The sequence below is a fragment of the Bos mutus genome, chromosome 12 (genome assembly GCF_027580195.1).
Source record: "Bos mutus isolate GX-2022 chromosome 12, NWIPB_WYAK_1.1, whole genome shotgun sequence".
Taxonomy (NCBI): domain Eukaryota; kingdom Metazoa; phylum Chordata; class Mammalia; order Artiodactyla; family Bovidae; genus Bos; species Bos mutus.
Window position 1 is genome coordinate 45973576 of NC_091628.1, and position 25826 is coordinate 45999401.

The 25826-nt window shown below is 36.1% G+C and overlaps 1 protein-coding gene across 2 annotated transcripts in view; it reads right to left on the reverse strand.

Moving 5' to 3' along the window:
• Window positions 1–20148: 20148 nt before the first annotated feature.
• The window catches only part of DACH1 (dachshund family transcription factor 1), a 480275-nt gene continuing 474597 nt past the window's right edge, over window positions 20149–25826 (reverse strand). For both annotated transcript variants that reach the window (XM_070380571.1, XM_070380572.1), the window contains one exon: window positions 20149–23964. In XM_070380571.1, the coding sequence (XP_070236672.1) occupies window positions 23927–23964 (38 nt within the window). In that variant the 3' untranslated portion in view covers window positions 20149–23926. The remainder of the gene's footprint in view (window positions 23965–25826) is intronic.

Consider the following 25826-nt stretch of genomic DNA (forward strand, 5'->3'; position numbering starts at 1 on the left):
CCGCCATTAGCAAGCGGGGCTGGGCAGGGAGGCGCGGCGTGGGCTGCATCGCTGAGAGTAAGAATCTGGCCTGAATACCCTGAGCGCTATCTGAGCGAAATAATTTGGGCTAGCAAACCAGACTGTGGGATACCTACCACGCGGAAAAGCCAGCCCTAACCTAAGACCGCCAGGGCCCGCAAGACGGAACAAAGGACTGAACAGAGACAGCCGGCTGCAGACCTTCCCTCCGGTGACAGGCAGCCAGAGCTGGAAGGGGGCAATCGCAGCCCCAGAGAGACATTATCTATAAAATTGTAAGCAGGCTTCTTTGCTAACTAAAACTTCTTGGGGTCTGGACGGTCAACATCTGCCTGAGAAGGTGCGCGGTTTTACATCCAGATAACCGAGTGGCGGGAGGCGATAAGTCGCAGCATTGGCGCTTGCCTGGGAAGAGCAAATTGGCGCCGGACCTGGGAAGAGCACAAAACGCAGGCCCAACTGAGTCTGCGCCTCTGAGGACTACCCGAGTGCCTGAACCTGAGCGGCTTGGACCTGGGAGGTGCATGCAGCCCAGGGCCAGCCTCGGATTGTTCCCCGCAGAACAACCTAGAGTCCGAGCAGTGTGGACAGGAGGCTACACGCGCCGTGAGCGGGCAGACCCAGGGTGGCTGAGGCACTGCGCAGCCCAGGCCAGTGTTATTTGTTTGCAGCATCCCTCCCTCCATCCCCACAGCGACTGAACAAGTAAGCCTAACAAAAAAAAAAAAAAAAAAAAAAGTGTCCTCCACCGTGCCCTTTGAGTCAGGGCGGAAACCAGATACTGAAGAGACTAGCAAACAGAAGAAGATATAACAGAGGGAAACGCCTTGGAAGCTACAGGCAATAGATCAAAACCCTGTGGTTACTACGGACTACATAGGAAGGGGCCTATAGATCTTGAGAAATATAAATCTGACCAAGGAACTAGCCAAAAATGAACTGAACCCACAACACCCACAAAAAAAAAAAAAAACAAAAAGTCCTAGATATATTTTTATTATTTTTACGATCATTCTTTCTTTTTTTTTTTTTTAACTAAAAAAAAAAAAAATTTTTAAGTCCTCTATTGTTCCTTTAATTTTCACTTTTATAACCTATTACTTTGCAAAAAAAAAAAAAAAAAAAAAGACCCTATTTTTTTCTTCTTCAGCAAACTTCATATATATATATTTTATAATTTTTTGACCTTGTTTTTTTTTTTTGTTTTGTTTTGTTTTTGTTTTTTTCTTCTTTTCTTTAACATTGTATTTTTGAAATTCCAAACTCTACTCTAGATTTTTAATTTTCGCTTTTTGGTATATGTTATCAATTTTGTACCTATAGTTTTTTTATATAATTTCTGTGACTTTTTTTTTTTTTTTTCTTCTTCTCTGTTTCTTTTCTTCTTCTTTTATATAACATTGTATATCTGAAATTCCAAACTTTACTCTAGATTTTTAATTTATGCTTTTTGGTATTTGATATCAATTTTGTACCTGTATTTTCTTTATAATTTTTGTGACATTGTTCGTATTTGTTTGTTTGTTTTCTCTCTTTATTTTTTCTTCTTTTTTTTTTTTTTTAACATTGTATTTTTGAAATTCCAAACTCTACTCTAGATTTTTAATTTTGCTTTCTGGTATTAGTTATCAATTTTGTACCTGTACTTTCTTTATAATTTTCATGACCTTGTTTGTTTTTGTTTGTTCGTTTTTTTCTCTTTCTTTTCCTTCTTCTTTTCTTTAACATCGTATTTTTGAAATTCCAAACTCTACTCTAGATTTTTAATTTTCGCTTTCTGGTATTAGTTATCAATTTTGTACCTGTACTTTCTTTATAATTTTCGTGACCTTGTTTGTTTTTGTTTATTCATTCTTTCTCTCTTTCTTTTCCTTCTTCTTTTCTTTAACATCGTATTTTTTGAAATTCCAAACTCTACTCTAGATTTTTAATTTTTGCTTTTATGTATTTGTTACCAATTTTGTACCTTTAAGGACCCAATCTTCAGGACCCATTTTTCACTAGGGAGTGAGATTACTGGCTTGACTGCTCTCTCTCCCTTTGGACCCTCCTTTTTCTCCACCAGGTCGCCTGTGTCTCCTCCCTAACCCCTCTCTACTCTACCCAACTCTGTGAATTTCTGTGTGTTCCAGATGGTGGAGAACACTTAGGAACTGATTACTGGCTGGATCTGTCTCCTCCTTTTCATTCCCTCTTTTATCCTTCTGGCCACCTCTGTTACCTTCCTCCTTCTTCTCTTCTCTGTATAACCCGTGAACATCTCTGAGTGGTCCAGTTATGGAGTGCACATAAGGAAGTGACTACTGGCTAGCCCACTCTCTCCACCATTGATTCACCTCATCTCATTTGGGTCACCTCTAACTCCCTCCTCCCTGTTCTCTTCTCCATGTAACCCTGTGAACCTCTCTGAGTGACCCTCACTGTAGAGAAACTTATCATCTTTAAAGTAGATGTTTTATCAATGGTGCTGTATAGAAGGAGAAGTTTTGAAACTACTGTAAAAATAAGACCGATAATCGGAAGCAGGAGACTTAAGTCCAAACCCTGACTCCAGGGAACTCCTGACTCAAGGAACATTCATTGACAGGAGCTCATCAAATGCCTCCATACCGACACTGAAACCAAGCACCACACAAGGGCCAATAAGTTCCAGGGCAAGACATACCAAGCAAATTCTCCAGCAACAAAGGAACACAGCCCTGAGCTTCAAGATACAGGCTGCCCAAAGTCACCCCAAAACTATAGACATCTCATAACTCATTACTGGACATTTCATTGCACTCCAGAGAGAAGAAATACAGCTCCACCCACCAGAACACCGACACAAGCTTCCCTAACCAGGAAACCTTGACAAGCTACCTGTACAAACCCACACACAGTGAGGAAACGCCATAATAAAGAGAACTCCACAAACTGCCAGAATACAGAAAGGACACCCCAAACTCAGCAATTTAAACAAGATGAAGAGACAGAGGAATACTCAGTAGATAAAGGAACAGGATAAATGCCCACCAAACCAAAAACAAAAGAGGAAGAGATAGGGAATCTACCTGATAAAGAATTCGAATAATGATAGTGAAATTGATCCAAAATCTTGAAACTAAAATGGAATCACAGATAAATAGCCTGGAGACAAGGATTGAGAAGATGCAAGAAAGGTTTAACAAGGACCTAGAAGAAATAAAAAGAGTCAATATATAATGAATAATGCAATAAGTGAAATTAAAAACACTCTGGAGGCAACAAATAGTAGAATAACAGAGGCAGAAGACAGGATTAGTGAATTAGAAGATAGAATGGTAGAAATAAATTAATCAGAGAGGATAAAAGAAAACGAATTAAAAGAAATGAGGACAATCTCAGAGACCTCCAGGACAATATTAAACACTACAACATTGAATCATAGGGGTTCCAGAAGAAGAAGACAAAAAGAAAGACCATGAGAAAATACTTGAGGAGATAATAGTGGAAAACTTCCTAAAATGGGGAAGGAAATAATCACCCAAGTCCAAGAAACCCAGAGAGTACCAAACAGGATAAACCCAAGGAGAAACACCCAAGACACATATTAATCAAATTAACAAAGATCAAACACAAAGAACAAATATTAAAAGCAGCAAGGGAAAAACAACAAATAACACACAAGGGAATTCCCATAAGGATAACAGCTGATCTTTCAATAGAAACTCTTCAAGCCAGGAGGGAATGGCAAGACATACTTAAAATGATGAAAGAAAATAACCTACAGCCCAGATTATTGTACCCAGCAAGGATCTCATTCAAGTATGAAGGAGAAATCAAAAGCTTTTCAGACAAGCAAAAGCTGAGAGAATTCAGCACCACCAAACCAGCTCTCCAACAAATACTAAAGGATATTCTCTAGACAGGAAACACAAAAATAGTGTATAAACTCAAACCCAAAACAATAAAGTAAATGGCAACGGGAACATACTTATCAGTAATTACCTTAAATGTAAATGGGTTGAATGCCCCAACCAAAAGACAAAGACTGGCTGAATGGATACAAAAACAAGACCCCTACATATGTTGTCTACAAGAGACCCACCTCAAAACAGGGGACACATACAGACTGAAAGTGAAGGGCTGGAAAAAGATTTTCCATGCAAATAGGGACCAAAAGAAAGCAGGAGTAGCAATACTCATATCAGATAAAATAGACTTTAAAACAAAGGCTGTGAAAAGAGACAAAGAAGGTCACTACATAATGATCAAAGGATCAATCCAAGAAGAAGATATAACAATTATAAATATATATGCACCCAACACAGGAGCACCACAGTACGTAAGACAAATGCTAACAAGTATGAAAGGAGAAATTAATAATAACACAATAATAGTGGGAGACTTTAATACCCCACTTACACCTATGGATAGATCAACTAAACAGAAAATTAACAAGGAAACACAAACTTTAAACGATACAATAGACCAGTTAGACCTAATTGATATCTATAGGTCATTTCATCCCAAAACAATGAATTTCACCTTTTTCTCAAGCGCACATGGAACCTTCTCCAGGATAGATCACATCCTGGGCCATAAAGCTAGCCTTGGTAAATTCAAAAAATTGAAATCATTCCAAGCATTTTTTCTGACCACAATGCAGTAAGATTAGATCTTAATTACAGAAGAAAAACTATTAAAAATTCCAACATATGGAGGCTGAACAACACGCTGCTGAATAACCAACAAATCACAGAAGAAATCAAAAGAAGAAAAAAATTTGCATAGAAACGAATGAAAATGAAAACACAACAGCCCAAAACCTGTGGGACACGGTAAAAGCAGTCCTAAGGGAAAGTTCATAGCAATACAGGCACACCTCAAGAAACAAGAAAAAGTCAAATAAATAACCTAACTCTACACCTAAAGCAACTAGAAAAGGAAAAAATGAAGAACCCCAGGGTTAGTAGAAGGAAAGAAATCTTAAAAATTAGAGCAGAAATAAATGCAAAAGAAACAAAAGCGACCATAGCAAAAATCAACAAAACCAAAAGCTGGTTCTTTGAAAGGATAAATAAAATTGACAAACCATTAGCCAGACTCATCAAGAAACAAAGGAGAAAAATCAAATCAACAAAATTAGAAACGAAAATGGAGAGATACAACAGACAACACAGAAATACAAAGGATCATAAGAGACTACTATCAACAATTATATGCCAATAAAATGGACAACGTGGAAGAAATGGACAAATTCTTAGAAAAGTACAACTTTCCAAAACTGGACCAGGAAGAAATAGAAAATCTTAACAGACCCATCACAAGCATGGAAATTGAAACTGTAATCAAAAATCTTCCAGCAAACAAAAGCCCGGTCCAGACGGCTTCACAGCTGAATTCTACCAAAAATTTAGAGAAGAGCTAACACCTATCCTGCTCAAACTCTTCCAGAAAATTGCAGAGGAAGGTAAACTTCCAAACTCATTCTATGAGGCCACCATCACCCTAATACCAAAACCTGACAAAGACACCAAAAAAGAAAACTACAGGCCAATATCACTGATGAACATAGATGCAAAAATCCTTAACAAAATTCTAGCAATCAGAATCCAACAACACATTTAAAAGATCATACACCATGATCAAGTGGGCTTTATCCCAGAGATGCAAGGATTCTTCAATATCCGCAAATCAATCAATGTAATACACCGCATTAACAAATTGAAAAATAAAACCATATGATTATCTCAATAGATGCAGAGAAAGCCTTTGACAAAATTCAACATCCATTTATGATAAAAACTCTCCAGAAAGCAGGAATAGAAGGAACATACCTCAACATAATAAAAGCTATATATGACAAACCCACTGCAAACATTATCCTCAATGGTGAAAAATTGAAAGCATTTCCTCTAAAGTCAGGAACAAGACAAGGGTGCCCACTTTCACCATTACTATTCAACATAGTTTTGGAAGTTTTGGCCACAGCAATCAGAGCAGAAAAAGAAATAAAAGGAATCCAAATTGGGAAAAGAAGAAGTAAAACTCTCACTATTTGCAGATGACATGATCCTCTACATAGAAAACCCTAAAGAGTCCACCAGAAAATTACTAGAAATAATCAATGACTACAGTAAAGTTGCAGGATATAAAATCAACACACAGAAATCCCTGGCATTCCTATACACTAATAATGAGAAAACAGAAAGAGAAATTAAGGAAACAATTCCATTCACCATTGCAACGGAAAGAATAAAATACTTAGGAATATATCTACCTAAAAAACTAAAGACCTATATATAGAAAACTATAAAACACTGGTGAAAGAAATCAAAGAGGACACTAATAGATGGAGAAATATACCATGTTCATGGATTGGAAGAATCAATATAGTGAAAATGAGTATACTACCCAAAGCAATTTATAGATTCAACGCAATCCCTATCAAGCTACCAACAGTATTCTTCACAGAGCTAGAACAAATAATTTCACAATTTGTATGGAAATACAAAAACCTCGAATAGCCAAAGCGATCTTGAGAAAGAAGAATGGAACTGGAGGAATCAACCTACCTGACTTCAGGCTCTACTACAAAGCCACAGTTATCAAGACAGTATGGTACTGGCACTAAGACAGAAATATTGATCAATGGAATAAAATAGAAAGCCCAGAGATAAATCCACGCACATATGGACACCTTATCTTCGACAAAGGAGGCAAGAATATACAATGGATTAAAGACAATCTCTTTAACAAGTGGTGCTGGGAAATCTGGTCAACCACTTGTAAAAGAATGAAACTGGACCACTTTCTAACACCATACACAAAAATAAACTCAAAATGGATTAAAGATCTAAATGTAAGACCAGAAACTGTAAAACTCCTAGAGGAGAACATAGGCAAAACACTCTCTGACATACATAACAGCAGGATCCTCTATGACCCACCTCCCAGAATATTGGAAATAAAAGCAAAAATAAACAAATGGGACCTAATTAACCTTAAAAGCTTCTGCACATCAAAGGAACCTATTAGCAAGGTGAAAAGACAGCCTTCAGAATGGGAGAAAATAATAGCAAATGAAGCAACCGACAAACAACTAATCTCAAAAATACACAAGCAACTCCTACAGCTCAACTCCAGAAAAATAAACGACCCAATCAAAAAATGGGCCAAAGAACTAAATAGACATTTCTCCAAAAAGACATACAGATGGCTAACAAACACATGAAAAGATGCTCAACATCACTCATGATCAGAGAAATGCAAATCAAAACCACTATGAGGTACCATTTTACACCAGTCAGAATGGCTGCGATCCAAAAGTCTACAAATAATAAATGCTGGAGAGGGTGTGGAGAAAAGGGAACCCTCTTACACTGTTGGTGGGAATGCAAACTAGTACAGCCACTATGGAGAACAGTGTGAGATTCCTTAAAAAACTGGAAATAGAACTGCCTTATGATCCAGCAACCCCACTGCTGGGCATACACACTGAGGAAACCAGAAGGGAAAGAGACACGTGTACCCCAATGTTCATCGCAGCACTGTTTATAATAGCCAAGACATGGAAGCAACCTAGATGTCCATCAGCAGATGAATGGATAAGAAAGCTGTGGTACATATACACAATGGAGTATTACTCAGCCATTAAAAAGAATACATTTGAATCAGTTCTAATGAGGTGGATGAAACTGGAGCCTATTATACAGAGTGAAGTAAGCCAGAAGGAAAAACATAAATACAGTATACTAATGCACATATATGGAATTTAGAAAGATGGTAACAATAACCCGGTGTACGAGACAGCAAAAGAGACACTGATGTATAGAACAGTCTTATGGACTCTGTGGGAGAGGGAGAGGTTGGGAAGATTTGGGAGAATGGCAATGAAACATGTAAAATATCATGTAGGAAACGAGTTGCCAGTCCAGGTTCGATGCATGATGCTGGATGCTTGGGGCTGGTGCACTGGGACGGCCCAGAGGGATGGTATGGGGAGGGAGGAGGGAGGAGGGTTCGGGATGGGGAACACATGTATACCTGTGGCAGATTCATTTTGATATTTGGCAAAACTAATACAATTATGTAAAGTTTAAAAATAAAATAAAATTGGAAGAATTAAAAAAAAAAATAAATAAAAAAAAAAAAAAAAAAAAATAAACTGAAGTTCCTGGGAAAAAAAATAAATAAATAAATAAAAATAAAAATAAAATAAAATTTATTAAAAAAAAAAAAAAAAAAAGAAAAGCATTACAAGAAATAATGGCTCCAAATGTCTCAAACCTAATAAAAACTATAAATCAACAGATCTAAGAATCTCAACAAACCTTGCTGCTGCTGCTAAGTCACTTCAGTTGTGTCCGACTCTGTGCGATCCCATAGACGGCAGCCCAACCTTAAACATGAGAAATATGTAAAGGAAACTACACAAAGGTATATCATAATCAAATTGCACAGAACATGTAATAAAGAAAACATTTTAAAAGCATCCAGAAAGAAAAAAGAAACATTATGGACAAATAAAGATAAGGAATATGACAGATTTCTTGTCAGAAACAATGTGAGTGAGAAGACAATAAAGCAACAAAATCAAAGTACTTTTAAAAGGGCTATCAATCTAGAATTTTATACTTATGGGTATACACTTCATAAATGAGAGCAAAGAGGCATTTGAGACATACTAAAGTGGAAAAAAAAAATCACCAGCAGACACACACTAAAAGAAATGTTAAATGAAATCCTTGGGCAGAAAAGAAATGATACTGGCTAAAAAAAAGGCTTGCTAAAGAATGACGCTAATAGGAAATGATAACTCTGTAAGTAAATATTAGACATTTTGTCTTATTATTTAAAGTAAAATGTAGTTGACTGTTTCGACAAAAATAAAAACCATGTAATGTTGTAGTTCAGAACATAGGCTGTGACACACCATATAGCAATAATAATATGCAGATCAATAAGAAATTAAAAATTATTTTGTAACATTCTTATATTTTACATAAAAAGATAGGTAAGTTATCCACTGTTTCCAAGTTCTATAAGAAAGAAAGAAAAGGGAGGAAGGATGAAAGGAAGGGAAGAAGGGAGGCAGGGAGGTAAGAGAAAGAGGGAAGAAAAAAAATTAAATATTGCATTAGATCATGCTTGACTTGATCAAGAATAATAGCAAAATAGAATTGTAAATACTCAAAAAGCATCAATACATTCTCATAACATGCTGATGGAAAAAAAGTAATGTGTTCTTTTTCAAATTGGATAATCCTAAAAAATCATAAAGAAGATAAAACTTTGTTATACCGTCAATAAGATATGACATTTGGATATATATTTTTTATTAAGGGTTTATATATGTAAATATTGTGTCAAATATTTTCAATGTGAAAAGGTACATATTAAGGTTATACATATTCATTATCTTTTCTAGAATTTCAATCAACATATAATATTTATATCCTAGCCTTTTATTTTATTGTAGCATATATGTTCTCTGAGGTTCCAAGATTGTTTTTGATATCTTAATAATAGCAATTAGTATTATCTTAATAATAGTAATTGACATTGTTCAATAAATATTGTATTCTTGAAGTTACACTAAGAATTTTACACATTGCATTAATTCCTTATAATGAGAACATAGTATATGAATGTTAAACAACTGTTAATTGATTGATTAATGTTTGTAAGTATAAGTTGTATTTCAGGGGTTTGACAATTAACTTTTACATAGTAAGTATTAATTTCTGGTAATAATAGTCCAACACACTGAACCATCCTTGCTTCAAACACAAAACCAACAAATGCTGGATAAAATATTTAAAACGTAGGGTTTCACTCTGATTCAGAATAAAAGAGAAGACCTTCAGAAAGTGTCCAAGAGTGGAAGACCTAGTTTGTCTATGCTGTTGCTCATTGTTCACTCACTCAATTGTGTCCGACTATTTGCAACCCCATGGACTGCAGCATACCAGGCTTCCCTGTCCTTCACAATCTTCTGGAGTTTGCTCAAACTTATGTCCTTTGAATTGGTGATACCATCCAACCACCTTATCGTCTGTCATCCCTTTCTCCTTGTGCCTTTAATCTTTCCCAGCATCAGGGTTTTTTCCAGTGTGTTGGCTCTTTGCATCAGATGGCCAAAATATTGGAGCTTGAACTTCAGCATCACTTCTTCTAATGAATATTCAGGGATTGATTTCCTTTAGGATTGACTGGTTTGATCTCCTTGCAGTCCAAGGGACTCTCAAGAGTCTTCTCCAGCACTACAGTTCAAAAGTATTAATTATTTGGCTCTCAGCCTTCTTTATGGTCCAACTCTCACATTTATACATGTCTACTGGAAAAGCACAGAGAAGGCAATGGCACCCTACTCCAGTACTTTTGCCTGGAAAATCCCGTAGACGGAAGAGCCTGGTGGGCTGCAGTCCATGGGGTCACTAGAGTGGGACACGACTGAGCGACTTCACTTTCACTTTTCACTTTCATGCATTGGAGAAGGAAATGGCAACCCACTCCAGTGTTCTTGCCTGGAGAATCCCAGGGATAGGGAAGCCTGGTGGGCTGCCCTCTCTGGGGTCGCACAGAGTCAGACACAACTGAAATGACTTAGCAGCAGCAGCAACTGGAAAAGCAAAGCTATGGTTAATCTTTGAGCCATCTAAAAATGCATGGTAACAGAGTTTCAGCTTCAATGGTCATGATTATTAGGGATATGAAATAAAATTAGACTGTAGAACTTACCATAAAGCTAGAATTTAAATGAATATATACTCATTGAAAAGGTTCAAATAAAAAAGACCCAAGACAGATGTCAGAAAAAAATTTGTATTAGCTGTGGCCCTGGGTAGAGAAGGAAAGCTTTATGTGAGAGTTCAGGAGAATCAGGTTCACCCTCATGTCTTTGGAAATGATTACTTAGATTTGCACTATCTCTATGAACTAAGAAACTACAAGTTAGGAGTTTTAAGTTAATTTATTTTATTTATTTATTTTTTTTATTCTAATAAAACTTTATTTTTTCAAACACAGCCACAGAGGCAGGACCTCATGTTTAACACACACAGACTTATGGATTTTTTTTAATATAAAACAAAGTTTACGAAAAAATTTTTCCACTTTTTGTATTTGTAATCCCATTAGCACAGGGACTTTGGCAGCAGGTGGGAGTGAAGAGCAGCTGGAGCTGCCAGTGGGCAGTCACCGGGCACAGGAGGAGAGCACCAGCCTGGGAGTGGCTTCACTCACACACTCAGGAATACTCACCTACTGATCAGCCACACCACACACACAACACAGATGCAGATGTCTACCCAGGGTCAACCACTGCAGAGGTGTGTTCCACTCTGGGTAAGCCCAATATGTGAAAATCCAAATTGTCAAAACAGCTAAAGTAGAGGGAGGTTGCTTGCTTTACAAAAGAAGCAATCACAGGCTGCTTTTAAATGGTCAGCAGTCCAAATGCTTTGAAAAATAGCATTTGGTTTATACAGATCTACCATGTAAAGCAAAATAAACCACTTCTCGAAAAGGCTTGTCCAAGGGCCACAGGTACTTAGATTAGGAAGCAAAACAATAGTTCCAGCTAGTTTAACTTTCCAGATCTTAAAGTAATGGAATTCAAATATGGCATCTATAGACCTTCTCCCTTAGGGATGGTGCCCTAGGGTTTTGAGCAAGCCAGGGTGGAGGCAGAAATTATTGCCCTCACTTCCTCAGCTTTGGGCCTGCAGAGAACCCCCTGACATTACCAGTGGCCTATTGTAAGCTGGCACAATCTGCAGCAGAGAGCCCAGGCATCAGGATGGCCCAGGAGGAAAAGAAGCTGGCACCAGGGAAATTATGGCCTAAAGAGGGAGAAAAGAAAGGGGAGGGATAAAACCAAGGAGGGGCAACTCCTGGGCTCACAGTTTCCTTGGATTCTCCAGAGAACCTCTCTCAGGCCCCTACAGACCTGGTAGCTCACTGGTAACTCGTGCAAACTAGCAGGTGAAGGGAAGGAATCCTGGAGGGGTAGAACCTCTAAAGGCAGGAGGCTGAAGAAGACATAGCCATCTCCTCGGGAGTGGAGGCAAGGATGCTAGGGCCTCACTGATGCTCCTATCTAGCATGTGGGAGACCCAGAAAACCATAAGTTCAAATCCATAAGGAAGAAAACACATAGGTCCTCTTTCCTAACATGAGCACTGGTTCCTACAAAACCCTGGGAAAATGCCCTTCTTCCTTCCCTTCTTTAAATTAAATTTAAAGTTAATTTAAATTAAACTTAAATGTCTCAGATACTTGGCATAAGGAAATAAAATTCTTTCATGCAGTACTACATTCTCAAACCTGAATTTAAATTATTCTGACAAAGTTTTAACAAACATGGATTCAACCTAATTTTTAAAAACTTATTAAGAAATAAAACTTCACAGGAATAAGACAAGGGTGACCACTGTCACCACTACTATTCAACATAGTTTTGGAAGTTTTAGCCACAGCAATCAGAGAAGAAAATGAAATAAAAAGAATCCATTGGAAAGGAAGTTAAACTCTCACTGTTTGCAGATTATATGAGCCTCTACATAGAAAACCCTAAAGATACCACCAGAAAATTACTAGAGTTAATCAATGAATATAGTAAATTTGCAGGATATAAAATTAATACATAGAAATCCTTTGCATTCCTATACACTAACAATGAGAAAACAGAAAGAGAAATTAGGGAAACAATCCCATTCAGCAATATGATGAAAAGATTAAAATACTTAGGAATAAATCTACCTAAAGAAACAAAAGACCTATATATAGGAAACTATAAAACACTGATGAAAGAAATCAAGGATGACACAAATAGATGGAGAAATATGCCATGTTCATGGATTGGAAGACTCAATATAGTGAAAATGAGTATACTACCTAAAGCAATCTATAGATTCAGTGCAATCCCTATCAAACTACCAAAGGTATTTTTCAGAGAATTAGAACAAATAATTTCACAATTTGTATGGAAATACAAAAAACCTCAAATAGCCAAAGCAATCTTGAGAAAGAAGAATGGAACTGAAAGAATCAACCTGCCTGACTTCAGACAATACTACAAAACTACAGTCATCAAGACAGTATGATACTGGCACAAAGACAGAAATATAGATCAGTGGAACAAAATAGAAAGCCCAGAGATAAATCCATGCACCTATGGACACCTTATATTTGACAAAGGAGGCAAGAATATACAATGGAGAAAAGACAATCTCTTTAACAAGTGGTGCTAGGAAAACTGGTCAACCACTTATAAAAGAATGAAACTAGAACACTTTCTAACACCATACACAAAAATAAACTCAAAATGGATTAAAGATCTAAACATAAGACCAGAGACTATAAAACTCCTAGAAGAAAACATATGGAAAAACACTCTCTGACACAAATCACAGCAGGATCCTCTATGAACCACCTCCCAGAGTAATGGAAATAAAAGCAAAAATAAACAAATGGGACCTAATTAAACTTAAAAGCTTTTGCACAACAAAGGAAACTATAAGCAAGGTGAAAAGACAGTCTTCAGATTGGGAGAAAATAATAGCAAATGAGGCATCAGGCAAAGAATTAGTCTCAAAGATATACAAGCAGCTCATGCAGCTCAATTCCAGAAAAATAAACAACCTAATCAAAAAATGGGCTAAAGAACTAAACAGGCATTTCTCCAAAGAAGACATACAGATGGCTAACAAACACATGAAAAGATGCTCAATATCACTCATTATCAAAAAAATGCAAATCAAAACCACAGTGAGGTATCATCTCATGCCAATCAGAATGGCTGCTATCAAAAAGTCTACAAACAATAAATGCTGGAAAGGGTGTGGAGAAAAAGGAACACTCTTACACTGTTGGTGGGAATGCAAACTCAGCCACTATGGAGAACAGTGTGGAGATTCCTTAAAAAACTGAAAATAGAACTGCCATATGCAATCCCACTGCTGGGCATACACACCTAGGAAACCAGAATTGAAAGAGACACGTGTACCCCAGTGTTCATCACAGCACTGTTTACAATACTTAGGACATGGAAGCAACCTAGATGTCCATCAGCAGATGAATGTATAAGAAAGTTGTGGTACATATACACAATGAAATATTACTCAGCTATTAAAAAGAATGCATTTGAATCAGTTCTAGTGAGGTGGATGAAACTGGAACCTATTATACAGAGTGAAGTAAGTCAGAAAGAAATATATAAATGCATATATATGGAATTTAGAAAGATGGTAATGATGACCCTATATGCGAGACAGAAAAAGAGACACAGATATAAAGACCAAACTTTTGGACTCTGTGGGAGGAGGCGAGGGTTTGATGATTTGAAAGAATAGCATTGAAACATGTATATTACCATATGTGAAATAGATTGCCAGTCCAGGTTCAATGCATGAAACAGGGCACTCAAAGCTGGTGCACTGGGCCAACCCAGAGGTATGGGATGGGGAGGGAGGTGGGAGGGGCTTTCAGGGTGGGAGCACATGTACACCAATGGCTGATTCATGTCAATGTATGGCAAAATCCACCACAATATTGTAAAATAATAAACCTCCAATCAAAATAAATTAATTAAATTTAAAAAGAGAAGAAAAAATGAAAGAATTTAGAATCAGAAATAGAATTAATGCAAAATCAGACCTCAATAATATTAGATACTGAATTATGAGAAACAGAATTAAAATGTAATATATATATATATATTTATGTCAATGAAGGTGTTAGACAGAGTCATGTCTGACTCTTTGCTACTCTGACTGTAGCCTGCCAGGCTCCTCTGTCCATGGGATTCTCCAGGAAAGAATACTTGAGTGGATTGTCATTCTCTTCTCCAGGGGATCTCCCAGACCCAGGGATTGACCCTAGGTCTCCTGCATTGCAGGCAGGTTCTTTACTGGCTGAACTACCAGGGGATCCAAGGCATCTGGTCCCATCACTTCATGGCAAATAGATGGGGAAATAATGGAAACAGTGACAGACTTTATTTTCTTGGGCTCCAAATTCACTTCAGATAGTGCCTGCAGCCATGTAATTAAAAGACACTTGCTCCTTGGAAGAAAAACTATGTCGAACCTAGACAGCATATTTAAAAGCAGAGATATTTCTTTGCTGAAAAAGGTCTGTATAGTTGAAGTTTCCAATAGTCATGTATGGATATGAGAGTTGGACCATAAAGAAGGCTGAACACTGAAGAAATGGTGCTTTTGAACTGTGGTGTTGGAGAAGACTCTTGAGATTTCTTGGACTGCAAGGAGATCAAACCAGATAATCCTAAAGGAAATCAACCCTGAATATTCACTGGAAGGACTGATGCTGAACTTCACAGGGTTTCATGATCATTTACCCCTCAGCTTCTCATTGTCCAAGTCATAGAGTCAATCCTTTTAGAATAACTCAATTATTAATGCAAAGAGCAATGGCCCAGGCTTCTGAGTGATCACCAAACTGCTTTGAATTCAGCCCATGGACTCCTGCAATTTCTTTCTGTTTCCATCTAGATGATATAAATTTTTGGACTGAATAACAGCTGCAACTCACGTGGACAGGTTGCCCCAATTTGACCCAACTCTGTACCTGCATCAGAGGCAATTTCACCCACTCCCTCACTACAGGCCTCAGGGACTGTCAGAGGAAGAGAAGTGGGGACATTTGAAGGCTCTACATTCTCCACAGGGCCAGATAGCATGCACATTTCTCTCTATGTATATGTATATTTATACTACTGATTATGGGGAACCCTGACTTATACAGAGGTAAGGAGAAAGGTTAGTGATTGTAGCTGTAAAAATATAGCATGAGGTTTGTTCTCTACTTCTGTGTCTCTATTGTGCTTTGAAAAATAAGTTCATTTACAGAAGAAACTGAGCTTCTCTGGTGGCTCAGACAGTAAAGAATCCACCTGCCACACAGGAGACCTTGGTTTGATCCCTGGGTTGGGAAGATGGCCTGGAGAAGGGCATGGCAACCCACTCCAGTATTCTTGCCTGGAGAAACCCCATGGTCAGGGGAGCCTGGCAGGCTAGTCCATGGGGTCACAAAGACTTGGACACAATTGAGTGACTAAGCACACAAAGAAACTAACACAACACTGTAAATCAACTATTCTCCAATAAAAATTAATTTAAGAAATAGCATGAGGTAGCCCTATGATGGAAATATTCTATATCTTGACTGTGGTGGTGCTCGTAGCAATATATACTTGTGATAAGATTGTGTAGAACTAAACATACATACACACACAAATGAGTGCATATAATTCTGCTGAAATCTGAATAAAGTCGGTAGATGTTATCAAAGTCTATTTTTCAGTTTTGATACTATACTATATTTATGCAAAATGTGATCCTTGAAGAAAATGTGTGGTGTATATGGGATGCCTCTTTATTAATTCTTATAATTGCATTTAGTCTATAATTATCTCCAAAAATTTAAAGTAATTTTTAAAAATTTAATCAATTAATGAATGAAATGGATACCATATTCTATGGTAAGATGCAAGGTCATCATGCATAACTTGCAAATAGCTATCTGAAAACTAATTTTCTGGCCTCAGCTGTCCATCCACCTACAGATTATCATATTGATTAAAGAAATGAGGTGAATAATTGAAGTGAAAATGTTTCTGAGGATTGTGGATTGTTCCAGGTTCAATTCCCTCCAATCACCCATAGAGGGTGAAGGGTATCTGTCTCTCATCTAAAGTCTAGAGAAAGAGACCTTAAGAGGACCACTCAGAGTATCTGAAGCTATTGGACACAGAAGACAAGTGTCTATCTCAGGCTGGAATTTCACCTGGTAGGAGCAATGAATATTCAGCAGACAAAAGAGTACTCCTAAGTAATCTGCCCAAATTAGAGGTACATTTGGTGGCACTGAAGCAATTTTAGGTGAAAAAACTCCTCAGGGATGATGTGGTGTCCCCAAAACCTAGAGATATCTTTAAATACTTGTCAAATCCAGAAGCTAAAGCATCATTTGTGTTAGTCAATTCAGTGTTTTCTACTACTCCCATCTTGGGTAGAAACTCCCATTTTAACCCTAAAAATACATTGTTCTATTAGATTATTTGCCTATGGGATTTTTTTTTTTTTAATCAGATTCTACATTTTTGTCCAGTTCTGCTTACAGTGCTGGGAACTTCATTTTCTAAGAATTTGCCCATATTCATTTAGATGCTGATATGTACCTATTGTCTTATAGTAGCTATCTGTGGGAAAAATAAAAGCAAAGCCTGTGAAGCATATACTAAGAAGCATCAAAATTTATTAATGGAAGGAGCCAAAAAATATTAATCATAAATAAACCCAGGTACATAACAACCAGATGGACTTAAATAAAAGATCCATCTGTATGACAGCACATTTTCCTTTGTAAATCTAACAAGATGAATTAGTAAGAGAAGGGCTGAGTGATATCAACTCAGCTCCTCACACTTGGGATAGAATTTAACAGTGGGATTTCTAAAATACAAATGTTGAGGGGGGAGGGATCAAGTAGGACTTTCAGATTAACATACACATTTTTATATATATTATATATATATATATATATATATATATATATAAAGTAAATAATCATCAAGGATCTACTATATAGCACAAGGAATTCTACTCAATATTCTGTAATAGCCTATATGGGAAAGGAATCTGAAAAGTAAATATATGTGTATTTTTATATATAATGGAGTCACTTTGCTGTACACTTGAAAATGAATATAACATTGTCAATCAACTATATTCCAATATGGAAGAAAAATTAAATTAAAAACAAATTCTAAAAACTTAATATTTGCCATTTCAGTTTCTACTTAAAAAAAATAAAGGTTTGAAATATATTACTGACAAGAGTACACTCAATACAAAGAAAATGGAGATGCATCATGCTAGAGATGTATCAACTAACATCTTTATCTGTAGTAGCGGACCAAGTTTGGCCCAGAATTAGCATTGTTAAAAGAACAACCAAAGTACCTGAGAGAAGATGGAAACTACTAGCAAAGTACCTTAAAGTTCCTGATGAATTATCCAAAAGTATTTACTTTGTTATCAGAAAGCTAATCTTACTACAGCATTGAACTCCATTTTGATTTATCTACACTGTTACTAAGGGTATATATTGTTACAACATTTTTAGTGGTCGCTCCTGGTATTATGTTCCATATGCGAAACTTATCACAGTCTACTTGTCTTGAATGACATTTTACCAGTACAAATAAAACATGGAAACATTACTCCTTTCACATAACTTTATACTTCCCCATTTACAAAATTATTTGTTTTCCCCACACTGAGACTCATACCACACTGTGTCGTAAGTTTTTCTCTCACAAATCTGGAGTCTCTCCAAAGAGAAGGGCTTAGGAAAGCCTCTCAAAAACTGAATCATAGGAATGAAAATCCGAAGAGTTCTCCCCCAATGGTTTGGACTGTGAAAAATGCTTGAACTGAGGTCGTTCAGAAGGAAGAAGTCTCAGTGATGATTGAAATGAAAGTTTTACCTCCTTGTGTACTTAGTCTGAAGTCATATTAGACAGTAATTTTATTTAGAAAGAATAATTTGACTTCCATTGTATCTGACTGATAGAACTGCAAATTCATATTCAATTCAGCATTAAGTTTACAATACTGAAATTACTTTTAAAATACATGTTAATTATTTACAGATTTTAGATCATTTTAATGATTTTACAGAAACATTAGTTGGCTTATGTAGTGGCTGTACAGCTCACAAGGGACCCCATTCATTTTAGCTACCTGTTAACCCCATAGCAGAAGACCTGCTAGTCACTCTCTATGTGTTACTTGCTACCCTCCCAGAAAATGATCTTCAACCTGGCTGCTTATTAGTAGAGACATTACCTTGCCAACAAAGTAGTCTAGTCAAGGCTATGGTTTTTTCAGTGGTCATGTATGGATGTGAGAGTTGGATTATAAAGAAAGCTGAGCGCTGAACAATTGATGCTTTTGAACTCTGGTGTTGGAGAAGACTCTTGAGGGTCCCTTGGACTGCAAGGAGATCCAACCAGTACATCCTAAAGGAGATCAGTGCTGGGTATTCATTGGAAGGACTGATGCTAAAGCTGCAACTCCAATACTTTGGCCATCTCATGGTAAGAGCTGACTCATTTGAAAAGACCCTGATGCTAGGAGGGATTGGGGGCAGGAGGAGAAGGGGATGACAGAGGATGAGATGGTTGGATGGCATCACCGACTCAATGGACATGGGTTTGGGTGGACTCCGGGAGTTGGTGGTGGACAGGGAGGCCTGGCGTGCTGCGATTCATGGGGTTGCAAAGAGACACGACTGAGCGACTGAACTGAACTGAACTGAGGAACCTAAAAATCCTGATGCTGCAGCCCCAACCCCCAGAAATTCCAATTTAACTGGACACAGTATTTTCTCAACTTCCCCAAATGCATGTATTGCAGTACCTAGCTAGCTTACTGCCACATGCGTTGACTTGAGACAATCAGAACTTAGAGAATCTAGCTTAGGACAGAAAGAAAATGACTGGTTTGCTTCGATGGGTGGGATCTTATGCTCCTGAATAACAGAGGAATCAAGAGGAACATGTATGCCTGCAATGAGAGGAGAAAGAAGCAGAGTCACTGAGAGGAGCAGAAGGAATGGGAGAGTGGTTCACGGGGGATATTTATGGCTGATTCATGTTGATGTGTGGCAGAAACCACTATAATCTGTGAAGCAATTATCCTTTAATTAAACATAAATAAATTAAAAGAAACACAAAGTTTGTGAGGATTGGCAAGAAGAGTGATGTGATTGAAATACATGAAAAGTAACAGAAAAAGAATAACTAGTATGGTGTTTTACATAGAGGGAAATATATTCTTCTCAATCTCTGCAGAATTGTCTGACCTGCAAACTGTCTTGCATTAGTCGCTAGAAAGTGAATGCATAAAATGGATATAGATTGCTACCACTTAGTAGGAAGGCATCTAAGTCAATACCCTCTTAACACTAGTTCTACATCCATGGCAGACTAGGAGACATTCAGTGACTCTTCTCTTGCTGAAAGTAAGACTTCCTATTCCAACAAAATTATAACTCCTCTGGGGCAAAGCTATGTTTTCATTCATTACAACACTTAGCACTGTGCTTTCTGCAGAATGAGGCTTTATTAATGAATCTGTTTAAAGGAATAAATGAGGATCAGTTCAGCTTTTATATACCAGTTGTACATATGAAAGATAAATGTTAGCACCAAGCCTACACATGAAGAAAAGTGATATATTTACAATGTCATTTGCAATATTTTAATTCTATTAACATCTCTACTCCCCATATTGTAAAAATGCAATCCATGTAACTTTTAATTATAATTTACTCTCCTCTAGTAATAAATAACTTTTGTTCATATTGTAAATTTGCTAATGCCAATGAAAACACATGGGGAGAAACCTTAAATCATTACCAAATTCCGCTAACATCCAGAGGCCATATGATATTCTAATACAAGTCTTACCAACATAAACCTGTGAGGACAGAAGACAAAAATGTGTTTGTAGTGGTCACATAAACATTTGAGGTTTTTATTAGGGATCTATCACTACTTGTTAATTCATTGAAATAATTTCTTTAGACAGAAAAAAAATCATTTTCCATTCTTTTGGGAATGTTTGGAGTATTCACAGAGTATCTGTGATTTCCTTAAGTGCGGCATTTTGGATTAGTTAAGACGTTTATATTATTAAAGGCTATTGGAATTGCAAAGTTTCTAAAAGCATTTTTTTTTCAATGATAGAGAGTAAAAACAAAACACTGAGTTAGAGTTACAAATCTACACTCCTATAGATATGGGAATAATATATTTTGTTCCATCAACATGTCTCCTTTACATTATTCAGCACAAAGCTTTGTGAAATAAGAATCATGGGAATATAAGAATATAAAGGAAAAAGGTACAAATAACAGCTTCATAAACTGAAAAATGTACATAAATAAATCATGTATATGTGGGCAGTTTGCTTAGCTGGCAAGAAACAAAATATGGAAAATCTGCTTGTTAAACAATAACTACAGAGTGTGCTTTTATGATGTTTTTCACCGCAGTAATTCATATTAGAGATAGAAGCAGTTGCATGTTAAATAAAATCATTGAGCATTGTTCCCTTCATATTGTAAAGAGCTGACTTATGTTGTTTTTAGGTGCCTCCCATTAGAAAGTAAATATTCCTTCAATGCTGTGCATTTCACAAAATTTAATAAAGATGAACTATAAATAAAGTCACTGGGAGATTTCAGACAGTTTTATTAGGAGATTGTTGAAAAGAAAAAGAAAATTAAATACAATAACAGTAAACGTGGTTCTCACATTGAAACCAGGCTCAAAGAACTAGGCTACCATAGAAAAATTTCCAATTCTTGCATTATGATGTAAAAACAGATTTTTGTACAGATTTTGTACAACAAAATTCGTAATAACCTTTTATCATTTTTAGAAAACTTTAAATATATAGATAAAAATAGACAATTTTCATAGGTCCTACATGAAGATGAGTATGTTCTGTTTCAAGGGCTTGCATAGAGCGCAAATGTGGTTATAATATAGAACAACTAGACATTAATAATTTTAGGATTACAAAAGCATGGAAACCATAAAATGGGCACAATTTCACTTGTTTAAACCAAAAAATGAATTTTAAACCAACCTGTATAACTAATAAAGGGTAAAAAACTTAAGTTACAGACTTAAAATAACTTTCTTGACTTGTAATATTTACAACATGTTAGTAAGATTCTCTCTTAGCATATAGCTGATAGCTTTTTTTTTTATTCCTTTCTAAAATTTCCTTTTATAGTGAACCAAACACTAAAGCATTCTCAAAGGTCTGGAAAATATGTATTTTAAAACTATTCAACCTACTTAACAGGTGACTCTATGCAAGAAGCAGAGCAATGGCTGATTACTACTTATGGAAGTTGTGGGCTTTTAAAAAAAAGCTTTCAAAAATGTATGATTCAAAAGGTTGCCACAAGTCCCTCTGATTTTAAGTGTTATAATCCTTTAAAGACTGCATACAGGGAAAAGCAAGAGATACATACAACAAGGAATAAAATCTCTTGTGTTCAAATAACAAAAGATGTTTATGGAAGAATTATGCTTAGAAAACCAAGTTTCTAGAAAGCACTTACTAACAGTGTTTTAAATAAAAATATTGCTCCCTTTTAAGCAAGCTAAAAATAGGAACTGCATATATAACCTTTTTATTGTATTAAAAATGGCCTTAGCTGGTTAATAGCGAGCTACACAAAAGAAATATGTTTCAGTATTGCAAGGAAGACCTAAAAACTATAGAAGCTTAGTGCCAGTGTATCTATAATGTTAATTTCTTAACCAAATCATTAATAGCCAATGAGAACTATCTTTAAACATGTTTAAGCTAGTTTCCTTGGCCATTTAAGATTTTGCTATTTATGGTAATAAATAATATTAGGATCATAAAATTTTAAGATGACAGCAAAATCATAAAATGTCCAGCAACTGTACTGACTCATGATTTCAGTCTTTAAAGGTGTAACTCAAAGTATGTAAAAACAAAGAGAAGGTAACTTCAGCTTGTAGTAAGCACTGTTTGCAGCTTGACTTCCAGTTATCTGCACAAAAGTGAAAACACATATGGTAACTCTCAAGAAGACAGTGAAAATAACACATAGGCACCCTTCCCTCTGACCAGGGGGGGAAGCACAACACATTTGAACTTTATCACTCAGCGCTACATGGTATTGGACTGATACATCAAGGATCAAGAGTTTGTTAGGTTTTGTCTTTCAGCAACATTAACATAATATGACATTAACATATAAAAATATTTCTGGTGTTTTGATTTACTATTCAGCCACAATCCATTCTCAATAGTGCAGTTTGGGGCACTAACTAGGGTTCAATATACAAATAAAAGTGGCTGACACAGAGTTCTGTTGTCACCAGATGCATAAGATCTCATTCATTAATACTGTGACTCCAGACAAATATTTACATGCCTGCATGCGTTAAAACCAGAAAGGTGTCTTTCTGACCAACAGGGTGACAAAACATATTTTCTAAAATTTTCATTTTCCTAAACTCTAGTATACTACTGCATACATAATACCTTCCTTGTATGTTTTATGTTTATATACTGTACATGTGACCAACAGTTTGAAGAAGAAGCATCCTGATCATTTTAAGTTCTCTATACCACTACCAGTTTGGAATGAAAACATGTTACATTTATATATTTTTTAAGGTAAAAAGACCTTCAGTGAAACCTTTTGGCTTATATCCAATGCTTCTCTTCAGATATGCAAAATGTTATTTCACGGGGTTGTTGTCAATATCCATTTGTTGGTCTTTTGGAAAGTACATGGGACAAAAATCTTCAGGAGAAAAACCACAGTTAGAGAGTTTAAAATAGAATGTAACAATATTATTCTGTGATTTACTGATTTTTTAGGAATCCTCTATGTCCTCTACAAGTTTATTTCCAAGTGTTCTTGCTGGTTTCTGGAGGACATAATTCTGTAAGTCTAGGTGACCAGTGCTACAAGAGTCTTGATGTGCTCAGACACAGAATTTTCAGAAGAGGAAAATGGTTCATTCCATTAAAAAAACAAAGGTAGGTCTTATTCAGACCTACTTTTAAACTGTATACAAGTGTCCAGCAGCAAAGTTGCAGTTATTAACTGTATGAAGTTTGATACTTGTACATTTACAAACATTCTCAGGTCTCTGGTATGAACCACAGATGAAAATCAATAAAGGAAAACCTTTTTTTTGTAGAATACTTAAACTTTTAAAGAGCATTAATACACAAAATTGAGGAAGTTCCCTTAAAAGGACTTTATTTTTTTCCAAACTTTCCACTGACGAACGTCTGACTGCAGAGTTCTTTACTATAACATGGGTTTCTTCAACAGGAAAGATTCAGTACATGACAGTAGTTTTCAAATACAGTCTTCCATCTAAAAATGAACAACAAAAAATAATTATATGACATCTTGGAGACAAATGTGAAAATAAAAACTACACAACCCAATATAAAATTTGTGGGTTTTATTCTATCTTCACTTATCTAGGAAGCAACATTTTTCACATATTCTCAAAGTTCATTTCATAATTACGTTGAGTTTATATGTTTGAAAAGAATACAGCATTTCATAAATTCTCATAAATATATATTTGCTATTTTGATATCAGTACAGAGCACTCAGAAAATATGTAAGAGTATGTGTATGTGTGACTGATATGCAAAGCTAGTTGATTTCTGTTGAATGACTATTACTTCCTCCAAGCTTGCAGAACCAATTTTTTTCTGAATGCACTCAGATATATCTCCATTATGAAAGACTGAGAGGTGTTGTTAAATATACTATGTAATGCAACTCGTGTGCATACTTGTTGCTATTTATATGAAAGTCATCCAGGTTATTTCATCAATATCAATGAACTATAATCTTTCCACCTTGAAGTGAGATTAATAGAATAATTAAATATTAAGATGCAAATATATTACTCAACTTTTACCAGTTGAGAAATACAGCTATGTGAAAAAGAAAAGTAAATTAGATCTTCAACAAATCTACTAGAATGAAGCATAAATAAGAAATTAAAAATCCAGAGAAAAAACAAAGCAAAACATAAATCTATTACCCTCTCAACTGTCCACTTTATGGTGTGGTTTAAACTTTTGAAATATTTGTATAAAATGTTTAAATTTCACATAATTTAATATCTATAGTAGAAGGTATGCTGCTGCTGCTGCTAAGTCACTTCAGTCGTGTCCGACTCTGTGCAACCCCATGGACGGCAGCCCACCAGGCTCCCCTGTCCCTGGGATTCTCCAGGCAAGAACACTGGAGTGGGTTGCCATTTCCTTCTCCAATGCATGAAAGTGAAAAGCGAAAGTGAAGTCGCTCAGTTGCGTTCAACTCTTCGCGACCCCATGGACTGCAACCTACCAGGCTCCTCCATCCATGGGGATTTTCCAGGCAAGAGTACTGGAGTAGGGTGCCATTGCCTTCTCCAGTAGAAGGTATATAGAAAAGTAAAGTTTTTAAACATTTGAAAAATGCTTATTGCAGTGCAAGTGTTTGCAAAATGTCTGGTAACTTTAACAATTAATACATAAGGAACTAGAAATAAACTACAGTTATTTAGGAAACACAGTCTAAATATTTGTAGATCTCACCTTCAACATTAAGTTAATTGAGTGCTTATACATAATCTGCAGTAATTAGTAACTTAAAACCAATGTTAAACCATTTTTCTACTTCACAGAAATATTGATGTACCTAAAATTGTATATTCCTACCACATGTTTTAGCTTTGACTCCAGGATATTTTGAACTCTGGCTTATTGGTATAATCTGAGCACCCAGTGAATGTTCAATAAGTATGGGTTTGAATGAACAAATGAATGAACAAGTCAGATATAATTTTCATGTGGTTTATATATACAAAATAGATAAATAAGCCCAAATAAACCTAATAAACTAATATTATAAAAAATTTAAAAATAAAGCTTCAGTTTTTCATATTCTTAGTATCATGTATCTAAAAATCAGAACTCCTAATAGATATTTTTGATAATGATTTTTACTAACTAAAGCAACTAAACGGTTTTAAAATCTAGTAATAGAAATTATAGAAACAACCAAAGAAGTAGAATGCTGCTAAGTCTGCTGCTAAGTCGCTTCAGTCTTGTCCAATTCTGTGCAACCCCATAGACGGCAGCCCACCAGACTTCCCCGTCCCTGGGATTCTCCAGGCAAGAACACTGGAGTGGGTTGCCATTTCCTTCTCCAATGCATGAAAGTGAAAAGTG